This window comes from Thamnophis elegans, chromosome 14 (assembly GCF_009769535.1).
Source record: "Thamnophis elegans isolate rThaEle1 chromosome 14, rThaEle1.pri, whole genome shotgun sequence".
Classification (NCBI taxonomy): Eukaryota; Metazoa; Chordata; class Lepidosauria; order Squamata; family Colubridae; genus Thamnophis; species Thamnophis elegans.
Window position 1 is genome coordinate 26711745 of NC_045554.1, and position 20987 is coordinate 26732731.

Genomic DNA, 20987 nt, shown 5'->3' on the forward strand with positions numbered 1-20987 from the left:
TTTTCTTGCCACATGCACAGCCGCGCAACCGCGCAGCCGCGCTGCTTAGAGGGAACATTGGATTCCACCCATCCAGTTCCTGTCAGGTGCAGAGACAACAGATGACCTTGGCTTTCTAGAAAGAATTTTGTTATGGCTACATAGCATCTAACTCCGTAAAATCCCCCCTCCCATTTTCCCACAATAGAAATGTCATAGTAGAATAATAGAAAGTGTGGCAGGCTAAAGATCCAAGACAATTACTTGTTTGCCCTCTGGTGCTTTTGAGAATAGCTTGACCCCCTCTTCTTTGTGGCAAACCCTTGAATACTGCTACCACGTCTCTATGTGGTTGTATGACCATGGGTGGGTGGAGCAGCAATATTTGCTGGCCGGACGGTCTTTTATGGACTGTAGACTTGTCCTGCTTTAGGGACAGCAAGGCACCCATTTACTGTAAGTGCAAATGGTCTTTAAGCGATGGTCATAAGTGGAGGAGACCACATAAGTGGTCTTCTATCCCATAAGCGGAGACCACAGCTGCGATATAAGGATGTCTGCAAGAGGGATCTAAAGGCCTCGAGAATGGACATTAACAGCTGGGAAACCGTGACCTCCCATCGTTCCGCTTAGAGGCTAAAGATGCAGCATGGCCTTCTCCAATTCGAGGAGAGGCTTGTTGGCAGGCTGAGGGAAAGAGGCAGTCCCGGAACCAGCGAAATCGGGGGGCTGGGCAGGGGACAGGATGCATCTGCCCTCAGTGTGGAAGGGATTGCCACTCCCGAATTGGCCTTTTTAGCCACACCTCATGCTGCTTTGGGACCTCTTTCCAGAGCACCACAGACTTTTGAGACGGAAGGATATACAAGCAGAGGAATCCCTGCCTATTGATTTCCTTGTATTCTGAAACCTCTTTCTTTCTTTTTTTCCCAAAGAATTTTTTATTTTTTTACTCTCTTACATACCATTTTAAGCATACATTCACATAATTGTTATTCTTCTTTATATTTATCATTCTTATACATTTATTATTTCATTTACTAGGTTATAATATACAATTTGGGTTGTTTTATTTATCATCCCTTCCTCCTTTTGTAACACCTCTGTTTTCTCTTTCTTTTCTCCCCCCTCCCTCCTCTACTTTCTTCCTTCCTCCTCTCCTTCCCTTTCCTTCTTCCCTTACCTCTCCCCTACTCCTACTCTTCCCCTTCCTACCCGCTCTCTCCTTCTCTTTCTCTCCCTTCCATCCTCCTCTCTTTACCTCTTTATTCTTTCCCCCATCTTCCTTTCATTCTCTCCTCCTCTCTCCCTTTCTTTTTCTATTATTGTTGGTGTATATTTCAAAACTCAGTTTATATTCCTTGGGATGATGTTTCCGCCAACCCAGATATGATTTAATATCATTTCTTATACCCTTCTAAGGGTATTCTGAAATATCTTTCAAAGAGCTACTTGATCTGTGCTGGCCTGGCGTTTCCTAACCTGTTTTTCCCACCAAAGAGTAATTTGGCTTGAGCAATTTTGGCTTCCCCGTCTCGTAACGTTTCATAACCCACGGAGGAAACAAAAGCTGCAAGACGAAAGAAAGAGGAAAGACAAAGAAGTAAACCCGAAAGCAAGCAGGCCAGGAGGAGTGTGCAAGCTTTCAAGCAAAGGCTTGAATTAGTTAAATGAAGCATGAATGGGAAAGGTGTTTCTCTCCACTTGTTCTCACCAAACTGAAAGTCAGTTTGGTTTATTGGATTTATTGGATTTATTAATTTATTTATTGGATTTATTAATTTATTCTCCAAAGCATCTGAGAGCAGGACAAGAAGCAACTGGTGGAATGTCATTAAAGAGATATCCTATCTCCAATAGACCGATTAGATCCCACAGAGTAGGCCTCCTCCGAATTCCATCTACTGGCCAATGCCGACTGGCGACCACTCGGAGGAGGGCCTTCTCTGTGGCTGCTCCGGCCCTTTGGAACGAGCTCCCCATGGAGATTCGGACCCTCGCCACCCTCCAGGCCTTCCGCAAAGCCCTTAAAACCTGGCTGTTCCGACAGGCCTGGGGCTAATGAGTTTTTTGTCCCCTCTCGAATGGTATGGTTGTTGAGTGTTTTAAATTGTAGTATTGTTTTGTTCGTGTTCTTTTTTCTTATTTGTACCCACCCCCCTGACTTGGTTGTGAGCCGCCCTGAGTCCCCTCCGGGGAATAGGGCGGCATAGAAATATAATAAACTCAACTCAACTCAACTATCTATTAAACAGATATACTACCTGGCTAGTCTAGTGGAGAGAAGGACCAGGGGAGACAGGATAGCATCTTCCAATATTTGAGGGGCTGCCCCAAAGAGGAGGGGCTCAAGCTATTTTCCAAAGCACCTGAAGGCCAGACAAGGACCAATGGATGAAAACAGAACAAGGAGAGATTCAACCTAGAAATAAGAAGGAACTTTCTGACAGTGAGAACAATCAACCGATGGAACAGAAGTCGCCTTCAGATGTTGTGGGAGCTTCATCACTGGAAGCTTTCAAGAAGAGACTGGACTGCCCTCTGTCAGAAATGGTGTGAGCTTTCCTGCTTGGGCGGGGGGTTGGACTAGATGACCTATAAGGTCCCTTCCAACTCTGTTAATCTGTTAGTTTGGGGCAACGGAGTACCTTTGAGGAAGGAAGGAGAGATAAAAAAAATTAAATCCAGATTATGACTGCAACCGCAGGACCAAAATTCTGCCCTATAGTGCATGTATCCTTGTGATGTGCTATCCATAGAATGCCTTGGTGTTTCGGTTGTGCAGTCAGGACCCACATCTGGTCTAGACACACCAAAGACATGATCCACTGAGAAACACAGAGCTAGAGGTGAATATAGCCTAGATTAGTGGTCTTCAACCTTGACAACTTTAAGACCTGTGGACTTCAACTCCCAGAAGTCTATGCTGGCTGGGGAATTCTGGGAGTTGAAGGCCAGAAGTCTTAAAGTTGCCAAGGTTGGACAGTAGAGGCCATATTTAATATCACAGGCTTGTTTTCCACCGAGGTCTCAAGACAGACCATGATTGGGAGCCCAGAGAATAAGGGTTAACAATCTGGAGATGTTATTTTCTTTATTTTCCTTGTTTGGACTCCATCTGATCATTGTTCTTCCACGGAAAAGACCCAGCTGGATTCCTAGACAACACCCTTACTTTGGTCATTGATTTGATCTCTTCCCAGAGCAGTGGAGAAGAATTTCCACCCTGCTTCATGGAACTGGGATATCTAGGGATCAGGGCATCAGCCCCCAGACCCTGCTTTTCTTGGCAGCCTCCCACCCCGTGGCCCCTGTGTCAAACTGTGGTCTCAAGGTTTGGTTTTTAAGAATAGCAGTGCAAAAGGGAAGGGAATTTTGGCAGTCAGGTGAATAATTCAGAGACCACAAATCAATAGAAGAGAATCTGTGTAACTATGGCGTCCCTGCTCTGCAGGAAAACAAGAGAGCGTCAAGGATCCCACAGTTGCCTTCCTCCTCCTCTTCCTCCACTTCCTCTCCTTCTCATTCTCCTCCACTCCACAATCCCCACTCCCTTCTAACTCTGATGATGTTACCTAGTTGTGTCAAAAAATCTCTGCAGGAAATCAACCAAACTCAGAGAGCATCAAGAACTCCACAGTTATTCCTCCTCCTCCTCCTCCTCCTCCTCATCCTCCTCCTCCTCCTCCTCCTCCTCCTCCTCCTCCTCCTCCTCCTCGAAACAGATGGTGTTGAAGTCCATCCATCTTCCAAGTGGCCAAGGTTGAGAAACGTTTCTTCAAACCATCTCTAATTAATTTTCGTGGCTTGCCTCTTGCTGTGTTCCTAACAAAAATGGAGCTTTAGGGGAAGGAACTGCAATAAATGTTCTAAAAGAAATCTTTCCTTTTCTTCCCCTTTCTGGGAAAAAAAATGAAATGATACCCAATCTTTTTTCCACTGGACAAAATATCTCATCTAGAGCTAGGTTCCTGTGGAAATCTGGGCTCAATCAAAAGCTGTGCTTCTTCTGTACTTTTCAGCTTCTAAACAAATAATCTTTTTTAAAAAAAAAAAAATGCTTGTACTTCATCTATTCTGTGAGCTGCTGGGGGGGGGGGAGAGGGACACCATTGTCCAGGCTGAAAGAATCAGGGGGAGTCAGAGCTTTTGTCTTGAGTCAAACAATGTCTCTTTGGCAGCTCTGTGGCTGCCTCATGGCTGCAACCGAGTGAGAGCTTCAGAATGCTAGGACTGGAAGGGACCTTGGAGGTCTTCTAATCCAGGGGCCACCAACCTTTCAGACCTCAGGGGTCTTTCTTTGCTAGATGACTGCGTGGGGTGGCTGGCCCATTTCTTGAAAACCTCCAGTGAGACAACTCTACAATTCTAGAAGCAAGCTGTTCCGTTGCTTAATTTTTCTCACTGTCAGGAAATTTGTCCTTACTCCCAGGTTGCATCTCTCTTTGATAAGCTTCCATTATTTCAAGTGGTTTGGAGAAGAGGTTGATCTCCTCCTCTCTGTGGCAGCCCCTCAAATATCTGAAGGCTGCTATCATGTCACCCCTAGGCCTTCTCTTCCTTAGGCTAGACATGCCTAGAGATTTAATGGGTTTCAGCAATTGCTGAAAAGTTTCATTTTTTTCCAGCGTTGAATATACGTAAAGCCTACAAGGGATTTTTTCAATTAAAAATAAAAATAGGTAGAATCTTTTCTTTAATAAAACAGTCAATTTTGCCATCTCCACCAATTCAACCACCTTTACCATCCATTCTTCCATTGGAGAAAGAAAAGAATGGAATGGAATAGAGAAAGATAGAGCTGGAGTAGAGATAGAATAGAATAGAATATTGAAATGAAGAATAGAATAGAATGGAATAGAATAATAATAGAGTGGAGTAGAATAGAGCAGAGCAGAATAGAATATTGAAATGAAGAATACAATAGAATAGAATAGAATATTGAAATGAACAGAATAGAACATAGAATAGAATGGAATGGAATGGAGGGGAATGGAATGGAATGGAATAATAATAGAATGGAGTGGAGTGGAGTGGAGTGGAGTGGAGTGGAGTGGAGTAGAGTAGAGTAGCTTTATTGTTATTTTGAATCTACAGTAATTGGCATACAGTAAAAATGAAATTTCGTTCCATATAGCTCTTAAAGGGTCACCACCTCCAATTTTACACTGCATAAACATGACAAGACAACTAAACAAATGCATACAAAATGATGTATATACCCACATATATTATATGACACTAACACATATAGACTAAAGAAGATAGCGATCAGATCCCAGGATGTGTGTGACCTTCTTCTTCTTCTTGTTGTGTTTTGCACAGGTGCTGGGCTGCTTGGTGTGGGGCCTGATTGCCGACACGTACTACCAACCCTACCCGTCCTACGGCTGGGTGATGTTTGTAGCTATCTTCTTCTGGATGGTGACAGTCATTCTTTTTGTGATGTATCTGTTTCAGCTTCAGTTGAAATTCTACATGATCCCTTGGCCTATTGTGGTGAGTGTGAAAGGCTGGGGGCAATATATCATTTTACCTTCCTCCCAGGGGACCTTTGACCAGTTCAGTTGGACTGGAGTACCATTCACATCTGACTATTTGAGGCGTAATGATGAGAGTTGGGTTACCTTTGAGATCCTTGTGTGGTGTCAGAGCTCCTGACGCTTCTCAAACTACCTTGACTCCTCATGTGGACTTGGCTAAAACTAAAAATCGTGGGTGCTCCATCACTGGAGGTTTTTAAGAAGAGACTGGACAGTCATTTGTCTGAATTAGTATAGGTTCTTCTGTTTGAGCAGGGGGCTGGACTAGAAGACCTCCAAGGTACTTCCAGCTCTGCTCTATTGTAATGTATTGTACTGTACTCCACTCCACTCCATTCTATTCTATTTTTATTTCATTGTTCTGTTCTGTTCTATTCTATTCTATTCCATTCCATTCCATTCCATTCCATATTCTACTCTACTCTACTCTACTCTACTCTACTCTACTCTTCTCTTCTCTTCTCTACTCTATACAAATTGTATAGATTAAAATCTTTATTGCAGAGAATAAAGTTACACTAAAAGTTGATTGTCTACTGGTTGTAAAAAGTTGTTCATTAACTTTCTATCCTTGGGAATTTAAATTCCAGGTTTCTTACAAATCATTGGATATTTGGTGGCCTTCAAGTCTAAAGGACAGGTGTATTGGTGGCTTCTAGCTGCTGCCTCCAGGCATGGAGTAGTTCATCTCTAGGTATTGGGTGCACAGCGGAGAGGAAGACAAGCTTCATAGCAATAGTAATAGCACTTAGACTTATATACCACTTCCCAGTGCTTTACAGCCCTCTCTAAGCAGTTTACAGAGTCAGCATTTTGCCCCCAACAATTTGGATCCTCATTTTACCGACCACAGAAAGATGGAACGTGGAATCAACTTTGAGTTGCTCAGTATTGAACTCCTGGAGTGAGCAGTGACTTAGTCCTGCAGTACGGCATTTTAACCACTGTGCCACCACAGCTCTTATTGATCCATGTATTGATTCTGAGATACTTCTGGTAGGTTACCATGAGAGGTGAAAGGTTAGCTTAAAGACTCAAATCTGTTTTCAGGTTCCCGAGCCAGATAGTTATTTTAAGTTTACATAAAAGCGATCTTTTGTCTGGGAATCTCTGGTCCCACCTGAAACCTTACATGTAACTATAGTTAGCAGTAGACCTGAAAACTATATAGTTTTTTGGCCCAGTTTCCCCCCCCCCAAAAAGAAAAATAAATAAGGAGGGAGGAAAAGAAGAGGAATAGTTCACATCCCTATCAGAGTGTCATATACAGGTAGCCCTTGACTTATGACTGGTGGTTTAACAATCATTCAAAGTTACAGTGGCCGCAGAAAGGGGACTTTTCAGCACTTCTGGCTGTTATAAAATGTTGCTCCCCCTCCTGCAGTCATATGATCATGATGTGGGTGCTTAGCAATCTGTTTACACTAACAATTGGTTGCCAAGTGCCCCATGGTCATGTGATCACCATTTACAAACTTCTCTGCTGGCTTCCCCAGAAAGTCACTGGGGAAGCCGGCAGGAAAGGTTGAAAGTTGCTGCTGTTGCCTGCCTAGAAGACTCCCTCATCTCCGGAAACTGGCTATAGGAGTTCCCACTGAGGGGAGCTGAACTTCTCTAGCGGGCTGCAGTAACAGAACTCTGATCCCGAAATCCAAGGTCCGTTCCTGCAGCCCGCCGGAGCGGTTCTGTTGTATGCACAGAGAGGAGCCGAACTAGCTGGCAGCTCTTTCTCTCTATCCAGTTAACAACCCGAAGGATCTTTTAATCACTACAACTGTGAGTTCTGGGATTGCGATTGTTGAGCAAAGTATTCATGTGAGCATCTCACTTAATGACCGTTTTGCACAACAACTGAGATACTGGTCCCACTTGTGCTTTTATCTTGAGGACTACCTACATGGTAAAAGACGGTACAAGAGAACAGTAAGGAACACGTCCACCTCATTGCTTTCTCCTAAATGATGTGATGGCTCAGTGGCTAAGACGCTGAGCTTGTCAATCAGAAAGGTCAGCAGTTCAACAGTTCGAGTCTCTAACACTGCATAACGGAGTGAGTTCCTGTTACTTGTCCCCAAGCAGTTCGAAAGCATACAAAAATGCAAGTAGAAAAATAGTGACTACCTTTGGTGGGAAGGTAACAGTGTTCCGTGCACCTTCAGCGTTACGTCATGCCAGCCACATGACCATGGAAACATCTTTGGACAGCGCTGGCTCTTCAGCTTTGAAACAGAGATGAGCATCACCTCCTAGAGTTGGGAACGACTAGCACATATGTGCGAGGGGAACCTTTACCTTTACCATCCCTTCTCAAAAGATCTTATTCTCCTGAAGCTGTCCTGAGAGCTGAAACACTCCTTCAGCTTTGAAGAATGGCAAACACCTGGCAGGTATCTGGAGAAGTCCAGACTGATCCCCGGATTTCTCCAGCTAGGGTGACTCATCCTGAAGTCTGTGATGTGTTGTTGGTCAAAGGCCATTGTGCACCAGGCGTAGAACTCAGTTCCTGCACTGATTCATTTTCTGCACATGCAACTTATTGTGAGCCATGATCTCATTGAATGGGGATTTGCCCAGTGCCCTTAGCCACAATGAAAGCTTCATATTCGGTGCAAGCAAAGTACCACTTCAGTAACTTGTTTAAACAGGTTGGGTAAATAAAATCAACCCTGAGCTAGGTGAAATAGGTTTATCACCTGATTGTTCCCTAAATGAATCACACCTTCACTTTTGCTCCTCTTCTTCTGCTTTAAGTCATAAAACCAAGGAAAGGTCATAATTTAACAGATTTAACAGACTAACAGATTAACAGAGTTGGAAGGGACCTTGTAGGTCATCCAGTCCAACTCCCAGCCCAAGCAGGAGATCCTACACCATTTCTGACAAGTGGCAGTCCAGTCTCTTCTTGAAAGCCTCCAGAGATGAAGCTCCCACAACTTCCAAAGGCAACTTCTGTTCCACAGATTGATTGCTCTCACTGTCAGAAAGTTCCTCCTTAATTCCAGGTTGATATTTAACAGAATAAAAGAGTTGGAAAGGACCTTGTAGGCCATTTAGTGCAACCCCCCCCCAGGCAGGAGACCCTACACCATTTCTGACAAATGGCAGCCCAGTCTCTTCTTGAAAGCCTCCAGTGATGAAGCTCCCACAACCTCCGAAGGCAAGGTGCTTTTGAATAATGTCCCAAAGGTGCTTTTTTTCAGGAGGCAACTGGACTTCCTTGTTTTCTCTTTTGAAGACGTTTCACTTCTCATCCAAGAAGCTTCTTCAGCTCAGACAGGATGGTGGGCAATGGAAGGATTTATATTCCTTATAGACAGCTGGTCATTTGCATCCTTTTGCAAGTCCAGTTGCAAAACCCCTTTGGGACAACTGTCCTAGAGTGACCAATGACGCCTCTCCGTTTCTGGCGGCCTTGCCCTGAGTTGTAGGAGAGTAACAATGCTGCTTTTGTTATCCTTCCCTAAACCGAAAGGGCAGTGCTGACTGGCAAGTCAGAGAAGTAGCCTTGTTTCAGCCAGAAAACATCCCACGCCAACGCCGCGTGGCAGTTATTAAAAAAATGTGACCAATCGTTGCTGTATGGTCCACTTACAGAATGCTGAACAACAGACTTGGAAGGGACTTGGAGGTCTTCTAGTCCAACACCCTGCCCTTATTTTGATTTCTACGTTGTTTCTTTGAATAATAGCTCATCTCCCAGGAATGACTGCATCAGGCATGTTTAAGTAGATAAATTAACAGAGTTGGAAGGTAGCAATAGCAATATATAGCAATAGCAGTAGACTTATATACCACTTCATAGGGCTTTCAGCCCTCTCTAAGCGGTTTACAGAGAGTCAGCATATTGCCCCCAACAATCTGGGTCCTCATTTTACCCACCTCGTAAGGATGGAAGGCTGAGTCAACCCTGAGCCGGTGGGATTTGAACCGCTGAACTGCTGATCTAGCAGTAGCCTGCAGTGCTGCATTTAACCACTGCGCCACCTTGGCTCTTGTAGGTCATCTAGTCCAACCTCCCACCCAAGCAGGAGACCCTACACCATTTCTAACAGAAGGCAGCCCAGTCTCTTCTTGAAAGCCTCCAGTGATGAAGCTCCCACAACCTCTGAAGGCAACTTCTGTTCCATGGGTTGATGGATCCCACTGTCAAAAAAATTCTCGTTATTTCTAGGTTGAATCTCTCCTTGATCAGTTTCTATCCATTATTCCTTTCCTGGTTTTTGGGTGCTTTGGAAAATAGCTTGACCTCTTCCTCTCTGTGGCAGCCCCACAAGTATTGGAAGACTGCTCTCCTGTCTCCCCTGGTCCTTCTCTTCCCTAGACCAGCCATGCCCAGTTCCTGCAATCATTCATCATATGTTTTAGCCTCTAGTTCCCTAATCCTCTTGGTTGCTCTTCTCTGCACTCTTTCTAGAGTCTCAACATCTCTTTTTATAGTGTGGTGACCAAAACTGGATGCAGTACTCTAGATGTGGCCTTACTAAGGCTTTATAGAGTTGTATTAGTACTTAGTCTTGATTCATTGGCTTTTTTGGCTGCCCCCACAAACTATTGGCTCATATTTACCTGGTCGTCCACTAAGATGCCAAGATCCCTCTCACAGTTACTGCTATTAAGCCTCATTTCATCCAGTCTATATGTGTACTTTCAATGGGAAACCAACATTCGATGAAAAAAGCACCATCCTGGAGCATTAGGGAAGTGCAGACTATCAAAAAAACTAGAAATGGAATTTTCAGAAACACCAATGAAACCTTTGTCAGCAACTAATTAAAGCTGCCACATCTTCTTACAGCTTCCCTGGCTGTAGAAATTACCCCCAAACAGAAAAAGATCCCAGAAAAAGATGAAACTGTTTTAATGAGTTGTAGCTAAGAGTTGCCTTTCTACTCTTAATGAGCATTGCACAGCCCTTTTGTTAGGTTTCTGAAAGATGCCCGAATTAGTTCATTAGCCTTGAACCAAGTTTCAAAAGAAATCCAGTCATTTATTAAGAGCACCATTTTGGCAATACCGCTTTGCAGTCAGATCCGAGCCTCATTTGAATTATAGCTGAACTTTACCCCTGTTCCTTCCCTCCCTCAGTCTGTGTCATAAAGCACATTCCCCAATGAGGTGCACCCCTTCCAAGCCTGCTGTAGTAATCTGAGATCCGACTTTAGCCAAAAGTATGCATGGAATGTGCTCCCCCCCCTTTCCTCACCATGGCAACTTTATGAGTTGACATCTTTCACCTGTCAATGTCATATTCAGTGGTTCCAGGTCTCGTGCCTTGGAAAATAAGATGAATAGCTGCAGCTCATTCCACCGTTCACCTTCTGCGTTTGGTTTCCCTGTCAGTCGACACAAAATAAGACTTGCTTTCTACAGTACATCTGTTGACTCAATTCTTCTCTTCGTTGGGATGAGCATTCCAGTTTTCTTCAACCTAGTCTCTTAAAAGACCCATATTTGATTTACATCTTCTCCATGTTTGGCCGAAGTGACCCAGAAGTGCCTTTGCTAATCTGAAAATCAATCTACATTTTAGTATCTCCTATAATATCTGTTTCCTTTGTCTTTGCGAAGGAAGATTTTTCTGCAGGTTAAAGCAACCAACCAGGATGGGCATCCATTAGGGAGTGTCCTTGTGATCAAAGCAAAGTTTTTGTCTTTTTCCAAAAGCAGGATGATGACCTGTTTAAGGATGTATCTGCTGTGGTGGCGCAGTGGTTAGAATGCAGTATTGCAGGCTAATTCTGCCCACTGGCAGCAGTTCGATCCTTACCAAGGCTCAAGGTTGACTCAGCTGTCCATCTTTCTAAGGTCAATAAAATGAGGACCCATATTGCTGGGGGCAACAGGCTGACTCTGTATACTGCTCAGAGTGGGCTGTAAGCATTATGAAGCGGTATATGTGCTACTACTATTGCCCTTCCAGACACACCCACACCCACACCCACACATCCATCCATGATGTGCAGTGTTTAGAATGCATTATTGCAGGTTGACTCTGCACACTGCCAGGAGTTCAATCCTGACCAGCTCAATGTTGATGCAGCCTTCCAGCCTTCCAAGGTGGGTGAGGACCTAGACTGTTGAGGGAAAGAGGCTGACTCTCTAAACTGTTTAGAGAGGGCTGGAAAGCAATGTGAAGTGGTATATAAGTCTAAGTGCTATTGCAATTGCTATATAATGATGTTCAGATAGGAGAGAGAGAGAAAAAAGGAAGTGTCAAGGTTGGGACTTCAGCGTTGCCAAGAAGTCAATTTGTCAATACAACCTATCTTTTAATCAAAAAGGAAGTGGGGTGGGCAAATTGGTTGAGTAAATAGAGTTGTAAACATAAGCGGTGAGCCTGTTTTGCAAGGGGGGGGTGGGGAACTACTATTCTTTTAATGTATTTATCAGTTTTCAATTTAGGTGTGTAGGTTTTTTTCCTCTGTCTCTTTTGTATTCACTGTATTTTTATTTTATTTTATGTCTTGCCAAGACCAATCCAGCATCTTAAGAGATTTTGACCTCTGGATCCCATGGTTCTCTCTTCTGCTTTTCTCTCCCAGCTTGTGGTGGTAAATGTCTCAGCTGCTGTCATGTATGCAACAGCCTTCATAACCAGCGCTGCATCGGTTGAACCATACTCCTGGCCCCATTCCCCAGACTACAACAGAAGGGCCTCAGCATCGGTAAGTAACTATGAAAGCATGTTACTTCTTTAGGCCATCAGATTTTCGTTGCACCCTTCTAAATGGGGTTGAGACTCTGCCCCTTTCCCCAATCATAGCAAAACTGAATAGGAATAGGAATAGGAAGAAAAGGGAAGGGAATAGGAGTAGAGCAGAGCAGAGTAGGAATTCTTTATTGGTCAAATGTGATTGGACACACAAATAATTTGTCTCTTGGTGCATAAGCTCTCAATGTACATACAACCAACAAAGTGATAGGTCATAGATCATAAGTCATAGTTTCAATCATTAATTATAAGATGTAAACAATTGAGAAATCATACGATACCAATAGGAGAAGGCAGTAGGAAAGATTAAAATATGAGAAAAGATGAAAAATAAGAAGATGAGAAAGATAATAGCAATACAGGCCTACTACATGAGTAAATATATTTAGGCCTCAGATAGTGCTTGGGAAATGAGGTGTTCAGCAGAGTGATGGCACAGAGGGAAAACTATCTTTGTGTCTGGTTGCTTTGGCATGCAATGCCCTATAGGGGCATCCAAAGGGGAGAAGTTGAAACAGTTTATGTCCAGGAGGTGAGGGGTCTGTAGATGTTTTCTCAGCCCTCTTTCTGGTTCCTGCAGTGTCCAGATCCCCAATGGAAGGCAGGCTGGTTGCAATTGTTTCTTTCTGCAGTCCTAACTATCCTTTGAAGTCTGTACCCATCTTGTTTGGTTGCTGTGCCAAACCAGACAATTACTGAAGCACAAACGACAGACTCAACAATTCCTCTGTAGAACTGTAGGACGATATGATGATGATTTCTCATATGATGAAATGCAATGGATGATTTATCTCCCATATTTTTTGCCCTCCTAATCTCCTTTCACTCACCGCATAGCTTGCTTTTTCTGTAAAATGGAGCTGGCTTTTTAAGCCCCAAGTCTCGTAAATGCCAGCCATGAGCTAATCTTCATTCATGAGTGAAGCAGCAGCTGGGAGCTACATCATGCATCAGAACTCCCTTTGCTTTCGAGGATGCACACACTTGGACTCAAGTGTCAGTCACCAGTATGTAAACTGGGCCTTCCTCAAGTTGGCATCATCTGGAGGTCTTGGATCCCACCTGCCACCCCAATGGCTCATTGGCACAACTTCTCTGAAGGAACCAGATGGAGAGAGAGCCAGTTCTTCAAAACAGCTGGCCTTCTTTGTCTTGGGTGAAAGAGAAACTGGTGCATTTTGGACTCTTTAGCATCATTAGTTTCCTGGGAAGGGACCAAGCCCCAGTGCCAAATTTGGCTTTGATGGTGCAGGGTTGTTGGGGTTTTTAAAAGTTTTTTATTGAACATTAATTAAAACATTGGACACCATGTAACCGTCCTGGTGAAATCTATGCCATACATGCTAAGATATAAAGTTATACATTATAACCACCCTGCTTTTAAACATTTGACCTATTCCGTATTTACAAATATAGAAATATCATATTTCCAACCATGTTGCTTTGTGTTTAGCTTATACATTTTCACTATTATAGTTTCATACATAATTATAGTCTCCATTGCCTATTTCGGGTCTTTCCTTTTTTGTTCCAAGCATCAGTAAAATTTATCCCAGATCTTATAATATTCTGATTCATCATTATTCTTCAATTCCCATGTCAATTTATCCATTTCAGCACAAATCAGAATTTTCCTAATCACTTCCTCTTCTTGTGGAATTTCCCTGTTTTTCCAGTTTTGGGCAAAGACCCTTCTTGCTGCTGTAATAATATATATTGTTAAATAAATTACCTCCTTGTTCTATTTATTGTTTATAATTTCCAAAAGAAATAGTTCCGGTGTGAATTCTATTCCCTCTTTGATTATCTCTATCAGCCACTTTTGGATTTTCTGCCAATATTCTTTTGTTTTTTGGCACGACCACCACATATGGTAGTACGTGTTTGATTCATGGTCATATTTCCAACAATTTGGCATTGAGTTTCTAAACATTTTGGCAATTCTCGCGGGTGGAAGATGCCACCTATAAAACATTTTATGTAGGTTTTCTTTATTCAGTATTGCCAATGTTGTTTTCCTATTCCTTTCCCATACCGTATTTTTCGGAGTATAAGACGCACCGGAGTATAAGACGCACCAAGGTTTTGAAGAGGCAATTTTTTTTAAAGTGGGTAGGTAGATAGAGAGAGAGAGAGGGAGAGAAAGAGAGAGAAATACAGTAGGTAGGTTGGGTTAGAGAGTAGTTAGGTAGGTAAGTAGGTAGGTAGATAAAGGGTAGAGAGAGAGAAATACAGAGAGGTAGAGAGATAGAGAAATACAGTAGGTAGGGAGGGGGAGAAAGAGTGTGTGTAGGTAGGTAGGTAGGTAGGTAGGTAGGTAGGTAGGTAGAGGGATACAGAGAAATAGAGAGAGAAATACAGAGATAGGTAGGGAGAGAGAGAGTGAGTAGGTTGGTAGGTAGAGGCATAGAGAGAGAGAAATAGAGAGGGAGATAAATACAGTAGAGAGAGAGAGAGAGAGAGTAGGTAGGTTGGTAGGTAGAGGGATAGAGAGAGAAAAATAGAAATATATATATAGAGAAATACAGTAGATAGGGAGAGAGAATAGGTAGGTAAGTAGGTTGATGGAGAGAGAGAGAGAGACAGAGAGAGAGTAGGGAGGGAGGCAGAGAGGGAGAGTAGGTAGGTAGGTAGATATTTCCAGGGGTATTTATCCATGTGCTGACAATCTGCAGCACCTAAAACTTTGTTTCTGCTGGCACAGAACTTGATCAATGTAATTCTCATCAATCAGTTAAAGAGCTTTCCAAAAGGAAAAAAAAAGTTTTTGCACTCTACAAACCTCCCCAAAACCACCCGTTTTTCATGAAAACAGGCCAGTTTTTTTTTTTAAAAAAGGCATGAATAGCCTTGGGCGGGCTTGCAGAGTGCTCCGGAGGGTGGGGGAAATGAGCAAAAAACACCCAATTTTTCACAAAAACGGACCTGTTTTTTGTCAAAAAAAATTGCATGCATAGCCTTATGGAGACTTATAGAGTGCTGCTGGGGGCTGAGGGGCAAAAAACGGCCTGTTTTTGCTCATTTCTGCCTTCCCCAGCCACTAGGAGCTTTCTGAAAGCCTCCATAAGGCTATGCATGGCCATTTTGGTGAATGGGGTAGGGTTTTGGGAGGCAACAAATGCTGTATTTGATGTATAAGACGCACCCAGATTTTCAGCCTCTTTTTTGAGCAAAAAGTCTTATACTCTGAAAAATACGGTAGTTCTTGCCATCTATCCAGATGTATATTATAGCCAAAGTTTATCGCCCCTGCAACCATTGTCTCCTTAACCTGCTCTTCTTCCATCTTATATTCCAGTAAAAATGTGTAAATCTTCTTTATCAGTTGTTGGGTTTTTTGGATGGATTTATGTCTTCTTCATAATAGAGAACAGAACCCAAGAATGATTTTTATTGATGCTGCTACAGTTTCTTGGCTCCTGCACGGCCGTATTTGCATTCTGAACTGAATAGTGAATAGTGTGATTGTTTACATGTGAAAATCTCAAAGAGGCTAAAGCATTGTCTCCTCTGTTAACTGAAATATTTTCACTGTCTTCGACTGAACAGGCTGTCCAGCAGCTCACATACACTCAGTGGGAAGAATTAAAGTCTCTGCTTTGTCAAAATCAGGCGGTCCTTGACGTATGACCACAGTTCAGCCCAAAATTCCTGCCGTTAAGCGAGACATTTGTTAAACGGAGTTTTGCCCCATTTTACAAGCTTTCTTGCCATGGTTGTTAATCGCTGAAGTTATTAAGTTAACAACCTGGTTGTTAAGTGAACCTGGCTGAATCTGTTTGTCAGAAAGAGGATCACACGACCCCGGGACAATGCAACCGTCATAAATATGAGTCAATTGCCAAGTGAGTGAATTTTGATCATGGGGAATGCTGCCAATGGTTGTGTGAAAAATGATCATGTTGCTTTTTTCCGAGCCGTTGTAACTTTGAACAGTCACTAAATGAACTGTTGTAAATCGAGGACTGTCTGTAAATCTTATGGTTCTTCTCTATCAGGTTTGAAGTTCCAGATCGCCTAGAAATGGACTTGAGATCCAATCCCGAAAGTGCTTTTTTTCCAAGAGGCAACTGGACTTTTTGGTTTTTCTTTGAAGATGTTTCGCTTCTCAACCAAGAAGCTTTTTCCGCTCTGACTGGATGGTGGGAACGGAAGGATTTATGCTCCTTGCAAACGGCTGGTCATTTGCATCCTTCTTAGACAGTTGTTGAGGCCACTTGGAGATTTTTTCATTGAGAAGTTTGAATTGTACTCCCTGCAGGATATTTTTCTGTCCTGTGTCCCTTCCCTGTTGAAGACAGGCGGATGGTTTCAGGGATGAGTCTGTCTCCATCTCAAACTGAAGTGCAAATGGTTCCTGTAGTTTGCAATTTTTCTGGGGATCCTTCCGTTCCCCACCATCCAGTCAGAGCTGAAGAAGCTTCTTGGATCAGAAGCGACATGTCTTCAAAGAAAAACCAGAAAGTCTAGTTGCCTCGTGAAAAAAGCACCTTTGGGATTGGATCTCAACTCCATTTCCAGGTGATCTGGAACTTTAAACCTGATAGAGAAGAAGCATAAGATTACAGATGGCCCCTCAACTTAACAAGAGTTCACCTAGTGATTGTTTAAAGTTACAATGGCACTGAAAAAAGCAATTTATAGCCATCTTTCACAAGAGACTGGACAGCCATTTGTTTGAGATGGTATAGGTTCTCCGGCTTGAGCCGGGGGCGGGACTAGAAGACCTCCAAGGTCGCTTCCAGCTTCTATTCTATCCTATCCCATCCCATCCCATCCCACTCTATTCTTCATTCTACTCTATTCTACTCTACTGTATTCATTTCTCTATCCTATCCTATCCTAATTCTATTTCATTCCATTCCATCCCATCCCACCCTATCCCAATCTATTCTTCATTCTATAATTCTACTCTACTCTACATTCTTCATTCCTCTATTCTATTCTATTCTATTCTAATATTCTATTCTATCCCATCCCATCCCACTCTATTCTTCATTCCATTATTCTACTCTACTCTACTGTATTCATTTCTCTATTCTATTCTATCCTATCTTATCCTATCCTAATTCTATTCCATCCCATCCCACCCTATCCCAATCTATTCTTCATTCTACAATTCTACTCTACTCTACATTCTTCATTCCTCTATTCTATTCTATTCTAATATTCTATCCTATCCTATCCCATCCCACTCTATTCTTCATTCTATTATTCTACTCTACTCTACTCTACTGTAGTCATTTCTCTATTCTATTCTATCCTATCCTAATTCTATTCCATCCCATCCCATCCTATCCCACTCTATTCTTCATTCCATTATTCTACTCTACTCTATACTCTTCATTCTTCTATTCTATTCTATTCTATTCTATTCTAATCTTCTATTCTATTCTCTATTCGGTTCTTATTCTATATTTTCTATTATTTCCTATTCCTATTTTATTCTCTTTTCTTCACAAGAAAGTCCACTTGCCTCTTGAAAAAGAGCACCTTGGGGACAACCATGACCTGGATGACGAAGTATCTCCATGAATGCTTCACCTCCAGGCTGATCTGCAGCCCCCCTCTCCTGATGGCAACATAGCTTTAATTGGTGTCTCTTTGTTTTTCCCAGTTCTTTGCCTGCCTGGTGATGATCGGCTACGGGATCAGTTCCTGCTTCAGCATCCGAGCCTGGAGGGGTTATGGGAGCAATGCGGCCACCAACCAGAGCATCTCCAATCATGCTTAAAGAACTGTGTCTCCTTTTGAATCAGCGGGCAGGGGGAGGGCAAGCTGGTGGGCAAAGGTGGCAGCTTTCCCAGCTTATCTCCCTTCTCTGCCACCTGTACATGGCCTGGCCTGGAAACGATGTCCCGTCCCAGCTTCAGTAGGGGCTCTTCCGATCACAGGGCTCACCCCTCCTCTCCCGTGCTCTTCACCGGCATCCTCGACAGAGTGGCTAAGGCCCGGATGAGATAGGCAGCCTCATGCTGGTTTTCATGATTCCTGGTTTGTTCCCTAACTCCAGAGCTAAACCTTTCAATGTGCCTAAAATGCTACTTTCAGTGATTAACGTTTATATGTATTGATATGTATGGGGGCAGGTGTATACAGATGTATGCAGTGGTGGGATTCAACCGGTGGAACAACTGGTTCACTGAGCATGCGCTCCGCACACACACACGCATGCAATGGCTTTGAAAACAGCTCAAAAACTTACCTCCTACTGCAGCCCCGGTGAGTAAACCAGCGCCTATCAACTGGGCTTCAAACAAAGGAAATATAGGTCAGTATAGCGAACTGGTTCACTCTCAGCTACCGGTTCGCCCGGCTGAATCCCACTCCTATGGCATGTCTTATATGTGTGTTATGTAGGTGTACACTTTTGACAGCAGGCAAGAGAAATTCATTTTTAATGCGTGCCACTGGGCCATAGTTAAAAATAATGACAATAATGGTTATCAACTTATTTTCCCCTTGGCAAAGATGATGTTAGCTGAGCATTGCAGCTGAGCACTTGTGTTAGCCGAGCATCATAGTGGAATGGAAGGGCACAAGAGAGCCTTTAACGCAGAGGTCTTCAAACTTGGCAACGTTAAGACTTGTGGACTTCAACTCCCAGAATTCCCCAGCCAGCTGGCTAGGCAATTCTGGGAGTGAAAAAGTACACAAGTCTTAAAATTGCCACAGCTGGGACATCCATGCGCTACAGTTTCTAGGAATTAAAATCTACAAGTCTTTAAGCAGAGCTGGCTGGAGAATTCTGGGAGTTGAAGTCCACAAATCTTAAAAGTTGCCAAGTTTGAAGACCTCTGGGCCAATGTCTCTTGGCTAAACAATTGGGATTACGAGTATTGATTGGGATCTTGTCAAGAGCAAGGCTGGAAATAATGCCGACTCTCATTTAAATGGGCATTCCTCAGGCCTGTTATTGGCATGCCTTCATTGGCCTCTTCAGGAGTATCCATGTGGAGTGGCTGTTTTAACTTAAGCTAGAGTGGCTGTTCTCACTGTAATGCAGGGGTTTCCAACCTTGGCAATGTTCAGACTTGTGGACTTCAACTTCCAGAATTCCCCCGACCGCTGGGTAGGGAATTCTGGGAGGGAAAAGTGCACAAGTCTTAAAATTGCCACAGTTGGGACATTCCTGCACTAGTTTCTAGGAATTAAAATCTACAAGTCTTTAACATTGCCAAGGTTGGACATCCCTGCATTACAGTTTCTGGGAGTTGAAATCCATAGCTCTTCAACCCTTGCCTTACAGACTTCTGGGAGTTGAAGTCCACAGGTCTTAAAGTTGCCAAGGCTGGATACTCCCCTGCTGTAATGTTTGCAGAGGAGTGCAGCAAAGATGTGCAGAGCAATCCAGAGATTGCATGTCTCTAGGGATGCCAAGCATTTCTCACCGCAACTAAGCAGACTGAAACCCATAGGCTCATTGCTTGCAGCTAAGCGCCTGTAAATAATGTTTAACTATTAATTGTTTTGTTTCGTAGCACAGTTGCAGAAATGGCCCTGGCGTATACACCCAACAAATGTTTTATTTCTAAAAATAAAAACACCTGTTTTAAATACATTTTTAAAAGTTCTTCTGCATTGTTCTCATTTGTAAAAAAGGAGTTCTTTCAGGACATAATTTGCTTGGAAAAGATACACACAGAATCCTTGGGAGGAAAGCCTCTCCCTTCAATTTTAAAAATTTAGATCGCGCCAGATGATCTAGGCATCTAGGGACGCAGTGGCTCAGTGGCTAGAGACATTGAGCTTGTCAATCAGAAAGGTTGACAGTTTTGCGGTTCAAATCCTGACAGCTCTGCGTCACTGAGTGAGCTGAGCTCCCATTACTTGTCCCAGCTTCTGCCAACCTAGCAGTTCAAAAGCACGTGAAAAATGCAAGTAGAAAAATAGGAAAATGGTGGGAAGGTAACAGCGTTCCATGCACATTTTGCATTTAGTCATGCTGGCCACATGACCACTGAGACATCTTCGGTCAGCACTGGCTTTTTGGCTTTGAAACGTAGATGAGCACCGCCTCCTAGAGTCGGGAACAACTAGCACACATGTGCGAGGGGAACCTTTACCTTTTTGATCTAGGCTAGGAATGTCTAACCTCAGCAAAATTTAAGACTTGTAGACTTGCAACTCCCAGAATTCCCCAGTGCTGGCTAGGGAATTCTGGGAGTTGCAAGTCCACTAGTCTTAAAAGTCAACAAGGATGGACACCCCTGATCTAGGCTTCCAAGGTAGCAATGGGTAAAATATACCCTGCAAATCTAGCAATGACTTCGTATGAAATGAGAGTGCGGAAGTAGTTCTGCTTTCTTTCCATGGCTAATCAGACAAAAAGAGCGCTTTCAATTTTTCCACTTGCAGAAACAAAAGGGAAGGACGCCCATTCGAATTTCAGAAGGCAGACTATAGAGGCTCAGCAACTAAGAGTTAATGAGTCTCAAACATGCCAAGAGATTTAACTATTAAAAGTTGTTTATTGCAGTTTGGTCATCCTTTCCTTGTATCAGGGTGCCAAATATTTTTTCCTTCCAGGCACTACTGGGCCAGGAGCGAGACTCTTGGGGGTGGATAACATTTAAAATCACACTGAAAGCCGAATTGTGATCCTGCTCTCCGGCTCCCACAACTCTTTCCTTCATTAGTTCCACCTCAAGTCCGAGGGGAATTATCAGCAGCCACCTCTCCCATCTGCTATGGAAACGGAACAAACAAGCCCCAAAGGAAAATAGGGGTTTGAGAGATTCCTTTTGGAGGCC

General features: G+C 43.2%; 1 protein-coding gene across 1 annotated transcript in view; it reads left to right on the top strand.

Annotated features, from left to right (window-relative positions):
• Positions 1-19795, top strand: part of PLLP (plasmolipin) — a 49502-nt gene extending 29707 nt beyond the window's left edge. The window contains exons 2-4 of the mRNA XM_032230235.1: positions 5305-5478; positions 12065-12187; positions 17852-19795. Coding sequence (XP_032086126.1) covers positions 5305-5478; positions 12065-12187; positions 17852-17968 — 414 coding nt within the window. The 3' untranslated portion in view covers positions 17969-19795. The remainder of the gene's footprint in view (positions 1-5304; positions 5479-12064; positions 12188-17851) is intronic.
• Positions 19796-20987: the final 1192 nt, after the last annotated feature.